Source organism: Pipistrellus kuhlii, unplaced genomic scaffold (genome assembly GCF_014108245.1).
Source record: "Pipistrellus kuhlii isolate mPipKuh1 unplaced genomic scaffold, mPipKuh1.p scaffold_m20_p_14, whole genome shotgun sequence".
In the NCBI taxonomy this organism is placed as follows: Eukaryota; Metazoa; Chordata; class Mammalia; order Chiroptera; family Vespertilionidae; genus Pipistrellus; species Pipistrellus kuhlii.
The window spans coordinates 19,254,960-19,262,355 of record NW_023425449.1 but is presented as its reverse complement, the minus strand read 5'-3'; the positions used below and the strand labels follow the sequence as shown (position 1 = coordinate 19,262,355).

The 7,396-nt window shown below is 42.8% G+C and overlaps 1 protein-coding gene across 1 annotated transcript; it reads left to right on the top strand.

The window, feature by feature from the left end:
• Nucleotides 1-1,034: 1,034 nt before the first annotated feature.
• On the top strand, nucleotides 1,035-7,178 carry LOC118718562 (E3 ubiquitin-protein ligase RLIM-like). Its single transcript, XM_036437412.2, has 2 exons — nucleotides 1,035-1,272; nucleotides 4,430-7,178. The coding sequence occupies exons 1-2, from the start codon at nucleotides 1,035-1,037 to the stop codon at nucleotides 7,021-7,023; spliced, it is 2,832 nt and encodes a 943-aa protein (XP_036293305.2). The 3' UTR covers nucleotides 7,024-7,178.
• The last annotated feature ends 218 nt before the right edge of the window (nucleotides 7,179-7,396 follow it).

Genomic DNA, 7,396 nt, shown 5'->3' with positions numbered 1-7,396 from the left:
TTCTTTACTTTTGCTTCCTGAATAAATTTTGCCATCAGACCTCATCCTTTCTTAAGGGTCCATGGAAATGCTTTTCCTCCCGACACCGCATGAACCCCACCACCACCCATAACAGAAGAGCTGTGTAATACAAGATGAAGGCTTTATAAAAGGGAGAGGACCCAATGAAACAGAGCCAGCTATGGCCCTGGTGAAATATAAAACAATGTGGTCTTTCTCAGTGAGTACCCATGACTTAAGGAATTATGAGGAGAAAAGACAGAAATCCCGTGGCACCTGAAAATGAAAACTGTTGCACTAGGATGACTTTGGCAAGGCATTATTTTTTAATCCTCACCTGAGGTATTTTTCCACTGACTTTTTAGAGAGAGTGAAAGAGAGAGGGAAAGACGGAAATATGGATGGATGTGAGAGAAACACATCAATTGGTTGCTTCCTGCACGTGCCCTGCAGGGCCCAGGCTGCAACTGAGGTACGTGCCCTTAAACAGAAGGGAACTCGGGACCCCTTGGTCTGCAGACTATCACTCTATCCACTGAGCCAAACTGGCTAGGGTAGAATGGCATTTCAAAGAGGCCGTCATATATACTGTAACTAGCTGCATCTGGGTTCTGTAACTTAACATACAAATAATTAGAGCTTATCAGAGTTTGAAAAACCTCCCGAAAGCCTGAGAATAGGTTCATATGGGTTAAAGGAGGCGCAGGACTGGGCTGGGTACACAATAAGCCCTAGTCAGCATCCACTGGTTTGGACCAAAATGAAACCTAACCTAAATGAGGTCCCTGTTTGGTAACAATGGCGCAGGTCATGGTTGCCTAGGCAACAAGGACTAGAATGTTTGGTATAAAGGTGGGTCTCAACAGTTGACTCACCAGTAGCTGCACAACTGTGGCAGCAGTAGAGGTGAGAGAAACATAAGCTGAGGTGGATAGGTGGATCGACTGAGTCGTATCCTGACACCTAAAGCAGGAAGTGTTTGTGTATCACCATCATTTTGTAAAAGTCTGATAGTTTTCCACTTGTTCATCAAGATGGAAAACTCAGATTCTGGCGATGAAGGAGATGACTCTGCGGCCCAGCGCAGAAGTCATACCAACCAATTAGTTCAAGATTACTATCTATTTGTAAGTAACCTGAGTGAAGACGAGGACAAGCTTATGAAGGGTAACAATCTGCTAGGCAACCCAGGTGAAAGTACAGAAGAAGAGTTGCGGAGAAGACTTCACCTAGTCAAAGAAAATCTACAGGGCAACTCAGGTGAAAATACAGGTATACTCTGTAAGGGGAATAGGATGGGATGGATAAGGAACTCCATAACAGTGAATGTCAACCAGAGATTATGTGGAGTGGCACAAATTAATTTGGTGCCAAGTAACTTCTCAAAAAACAAACCACAAACCTATAATTTACTCATTTTTTGGTAAGAATGTCAAGGACTCCCCATTTCTCCTCCTCTTCCCTCTCTTCTACCCCCCCCCCCCCCACCATTCACATTTGGGTGGTTTTATTTATGAAATAGCCTATTTATCTTTTCCTTGGTTTTCCACCTCAATGGAAAATTCCTCCTCCTACCTGAATCATTTTTCCCCCCTCCTATTTAGACATATGACTTCCATACCAGCAAAAACAAGTACTTCATATTCTAATGAAGTAGTTTTCAACTGGGGGCATTTTACAATATCTAAATATATTTTTGGCATTAAAAGATGAAATAAAGAGGGGGCTGGAGACCAGGATGGCAGGACACAGGCTTTATTGAAGAGAAGAGTACCACTGCCGGCTGCTTCCAGAGAGAGGGGCGGAAGAGAGAGGAAGAGAGCGAGGGGTGGGGTCCGTTTACTTTTAAAGGGAGGATAGGGGGTGAGGCTTAAGGCACTTAGCATACGTTGATTAGTGATTAGGAACCTAGGGACTTAAGAATTGGGGGGGGGTGTGTGTTAGGGTATTTGGCAGGTGCTGATTGGTGGTTCAGAGCTCAGGAATGTCTGGCCGCAGGTGGGGTTTATGTCTGTCCATCACTTGGAGGAGGGAGGATCTATCAGGCATCCTGTGGGCAGTGGCTAGGAATGCTTCCCAGCATGCCACAATGCACAGGATGGCTCCCTAAATAAAGAATTGTATAATGCTGCCGAAACCAGTTTGGCTCCGTGGATAGAGTACTGGCCTTCGGACTGAAAGGTCCCAGGCTTGATTCCGGTCAAGGGCATGTACCTTGGTTGCGGGCACATCCCCGGTTCATCGATGTTTCTAACTCTCTATCCCTCCCTCTCCCTTCCTCTCTGTAAAAAATCAATAAAATAGTCGGGTGCGGCCAGGCCCAGAGCAGCAGCAGCCAGGCTGTGAGCGGCCAGGCCCGGAGCAGCAGCAGCCAGGCCCGGAGCGGCCAGGCCAGGAGCGGCCAGGCCTGGAACAGCCGGGCCCAGAACAGCTGGGTCGGGTGCAGCCAGGCCCGGAGCAGCAGCAGCCAGGCTGGGAGTGGCAGTGGCCAGACCCAGAGCAGCTGGTTGTGGAACGAACCAGAGCAACAGAGGCCAGGCCCCGAGCAGCCAGGCCCGGAACAGCTCGCTCCTTGCCTGCCCCCGCCCCAAGGCTGCCTCTCAGACATGGCTGGAAACTTTTGTGGGAACTTGAGGGTCTGCTGAATCAAGTGATGAAGGCTTAGATCTGGATGTGATGAGTTAGTATAGCACTGGGGTGTTGATCTGTGAGTGCCTTGTGTGGGGCCTGGATGAGGTTGGTTGATCTATTTGGAAATGTCTTTTGTGTGAAGTGTATCCTTGGGCATGTGGAGGTATTATTGATTTGAGAAAATGCTAAGTAATTGATTTACTATCTGAAAAATTTAAAGTTCTGAAAGTTTAAGGTCTCTTGCCAAAAAGAGGTTTGGAAGCTAACACCTTAATTTTAATGGAGAAAGGGGAAGTCAAGCCCTTCCCACCCAGAACAGGTAATCCAATTCCAACCAGCAGCTATCTTTAAACAATGTGTCCATTTACACTTGAATGGCTACACCTCTTGATAGCCTAAGGGCAAGTTTACATGTAAACAAGTTTGCTTCTTAATTCCCAAGGCAGAAAAAAACCAAGGTTTAAAATTATTAGATTTTAAAATTTATTCTTAGAAGTGTAAAAGTTTATTAATTAAAACAACATAGCTGTTCATTGTAGTAGAGTCGGCGATATGGGAGGGGAGTGGACTGACTGTTCTCGGGGAAAGGGGGAGTGGTGGAGGGAGGAAGAGACTGAACATAAACTGTGCACCTATGGATGAGGACAATGGGGTGTAGGGAGGGGGTGGAGGGTAGGGTGGGAACCTGGTGGAGGGGGGGAAGAAATGAGGAACCTTTGTAATAATATGAACAATAAAGATTGATTTAAAAAAATCAATAAAATATATTAAATTTAAAAAAAAGAATTTTATAGTGCCAAAATGTCAGTAGTGTTAAGGTTGAAAAACCCTGCTCTAACCTCAGGGCTGGTGGTTCTCTCCCAGTGTAAAGTAGAGACTTTTACTATGTAATGAAAAGGATAATGAAATAGTTTGGTTCTTGAACATGGTCCTATATGCACTATGCTAGGTTAAGTCTACTCATTTATTTAACCTTCAATTTCATGTCAGTTCAAAACACTGGTAACATTAATAAGTACTCCAATACTTTTAAACTTATAAGCCTTCTTTATATTTGAGTAATGGCTATAAGAGTCTTATATTTTAAAACAACTTTATATATTATCAAAAGCACTTAAGTCAAAAGCCTAGAAGTAATGTGGACTAATGAGAATTACATAACAATGTAAACTTAAGAAAATTTAACAAGCACTGTACCTTTACGGGTATTTGTCTTATTTAATTGCATTAGTAATTTTGACAGTGGAGTGAAAAAAACTGTTGTCACTTGACATTCCTCTCTCAGGATATGTATATGATGAACTATTAAAAATAGACCTCCTCCGTATTCATTTTTTTAAAATATATTTTATTGATTTTCCACAGAGAGGAAGGGAGAAGGATAGAGAGTTAGAAATGTCGATGAGAGAGAAAATCATTGACCAGCTGCCTCCTGCACACTCCCCACTGGGGATGTGCTCTCAACCAATGTACATGCCCCTGACCAGAATCCAACCTGGGACATTTCAGTCCGCAGGCCGACGCTCTATCCACTGAGCCAAACCGGTTTTGGCCATATTCATTTTTAATAAAACAATTCCCTAAAGTTATCTAGGATTATCTCTTTCAAATAAATTTGAAACTTTCAATTTGCAGCATGGTTTACAAAATATTAATTCTATCAATGTGAAATTTGTTTACAAGATATCGGTACTTATCATCATTTTAATTTGTTTTTGAAACAACATTTCAGAATGCTATCCTATGATGGCTCTGATCTTGGTATTTCCTTTCTGAGTCCCCACTTTTTTGTTAACAGGTGAAGGAAATTCTTCAGATGACTCTTTAATAGATTGGCTTATCTCTTTTGAACCAACTGAAAATGTGACAAGTGGGGAAAGAGAACCCCAACCTTGTAGAGAAGTCAGCCAGGTGAATCCTCCCAATGATTTCAGATTCAGTTCTGGCAGTTCAAGTGCAGAGAGTAAATATGTACCATCAACAAGATTTCCTAGTGGACAAAGTGTGGAAAATGGCCACAATCACATGGCAAATCCACAATCTGAATCACGATTTACCAGACCATCTAAATCAGAACAAAGTACACCAAGGCCACCAATAAAAGTCCCACCTACTAGAGGTCAGAAAAGAGCAAGGAGCAGGAGCCCAGACCACAGTAGAACCAGAGCAAGAACTGAAAGTGGGTCACCTCTTCATCATAGTCAATCATCTCCAAAGGGTGGCTCTATAAGAGACCAGCTGACCTCCGGTGAACAAACTAGAAATGTGATATGTGGGCAGAGAAAATACCAACCTTGGAGAGAAGTGAGCCAGGCTAATCCACACAGTGACTGCATATTCAGTTCTGGAAGTCCAAGTGCAGAGAACAGATATGCACAATCTACAAGACTTCCCAGAAGAAATAGCCACAGTCATGTGAAAAACGCACAATCTGAATCACAATTTACCAGACCATCTACATCAGAACAAAGTACAGCAAGGCCATCAACAAAAGTCCCACCTACTAGAGGTCAGAAAAGAGCAAGAAGCAGGAGCCCAGACCAGAGTAGAACCAGAGCAAGAACTGAAAGTATGTCACCTCCACGTTCATTGGGACAAATTTCACAAAGCCCTCATCATAGTCAATCATCTCCAATGAGTGGCTCTATAAGAGACCAGCTGAACTCTTTCCAGCAAACTAAAAATGTGATATGTGGGCAAGGAGAACACCAACCTTGGAGAGAAGTGAGCCAGATTCATCCACCCAGTGACTTCAGATTCAGTTCTGGCAGTCCAAGTGCAGAGAATAAATCTACACCATCTACAAGACTTTCCAGAAGAAAAAATGTGGAAAATAGCCACAGTGACATGGAAAATGCACCATCTGAGTCAAGATTTACCAGACCATGTAAATCAGAACAAAGTACACCAAGGCCACCAATGAAAGTCCCACCTACAAAAGGTCAGAAAAGAGCAAGAAGCAGGAGCCCAGACCAGAGTAGAACCAGAGCAAGAACCGAAAGTGGGTCACCTCCACATTCACTGGGTCAATTTTTGCAAAGATTCCATCACAGTGCACCATCTCCAATTTTTGAGCAGCCTTTCCTAAGTGAGATAGAGAGATTTTTTAGATCTCGGGACCAAGAAACATCGAGACAGCAAACAGTTGCACTTGAATCACAACATAGGCATCTTTTTGCATCGTCTGGGACAAGAAACACTGTTCAAGGAGAATTTTCTCCAAACACAACTGGTGATGGTGAATCTTGTGGATTGAGACAGATATATCCAACAATATGTCCCTGTTCTGCAGTAGGACAAGCTCATCCTGTAGCATATTCTGAGAGAGACAGCATAACTAGTAGAACTCAAATAACATCTGAGATACCAAATAACACTGTCACTTTAGAAAGTGAACAAGGAGAACTTAGGCATATGCTTTCATATTATGAGCAGGCAGATATGAGAGCTTATGTTAGTACCATTGGAATTCCCATTTGTCCAATTTTAAGTACAGGTTTAAGTGATACAATATCTGGTGCAATTCCAAGCACATTAAGGCCTACAGTGACAGATTTTAGTGACTCAAGTAATCTTACGGACAGTGAGAGTGATTTGGAGCCTAGGCAGGCAGCTCCAAGTCAATACATGGAAGAGTCACCCAATGGAAGCGATAGTTCTCATGGCAGAAGTAGTTTTAGTTCCAACTCAAATTGTAGCTGTGATTCCTGTTTACATTCCACATTGACTTCTAGTTCAAACTCCAGTTACACAGCCAGTTCCAGTTTCAGTCTGATTTCCAGTTCCAGTTTCAGTCTGATGTCCAGTTCCAGCTCTAGTATGATGTCCAGTTCCAGCTCCAGTATGATGTCCAGTTCCAGCTCCAGTATGATGTCCAGATCCAGCTCCAGTCTGATGTTCAGTTCCAGCTCCAGTATTATGTCCAGTTCCAGCTCCAGTCTGATGCCCAGTTCCAGCTCCAGTCCTGTGTCCAGTTCCAGCTCCTTTAGTGATGAAAATTCAGAAATAAGCACACTATTCTCTGAAGGCAGTGATGAAAGAACATTCTCACCATACTCATCAGAAACCTGGAGTGACAGTAGATCTATGACCCCAATATCAGCAGATGAAAGTGGCTCTTGGCCTCTCCTTGACCAATTTTTTCTCTTGAATGATAATGATAACCAATCTACAGGACTCAGCAAAGCAGAGATTGACAACTTGGCTATAAGACCTTTTTCTAAAAATGATACGTTGAAAGTCTGTATCATTTGTATTACAGAGTACACAGAAGGCGACAGGCTTCGCATACTGCCTTGCTCCCATGAATATCATGTGCACTGTATTGATCACTGGCTGTCAGACAACGATACCTGCCCTATTTGTCGCAGGAAAGTAGGAGGCTCTAGTTAGAAAATTTTAATTGACATCTGAATTCTCAGCTATCTAAACTGTTATAGTGATGGACAAACAACAGTCACCTGGCTTATACCAACTTTTGGGGTGATGCTTAAATATAATAATCTGAATCTAATTGTGAATCTAAATGTAACAACGCACTGAACCATTGGTTCTTGAAGGAATTATTGTAGTTTCCCAAATTTCTGTTTGAAAATAAAAGGAAATATATATATTTCAAATTATTTATTTACTTGCATATTTTTTTTTATTTTTATTAAGTAACTGGAGGCCCAGTGCATGAAATTTGTGCACGGGGGGGTGTTGGGGATGGTGGTGGAAGGGGGTGGTCTCCCCAGCCCGGCCTGCACCCTCTCCAATCTGGGAT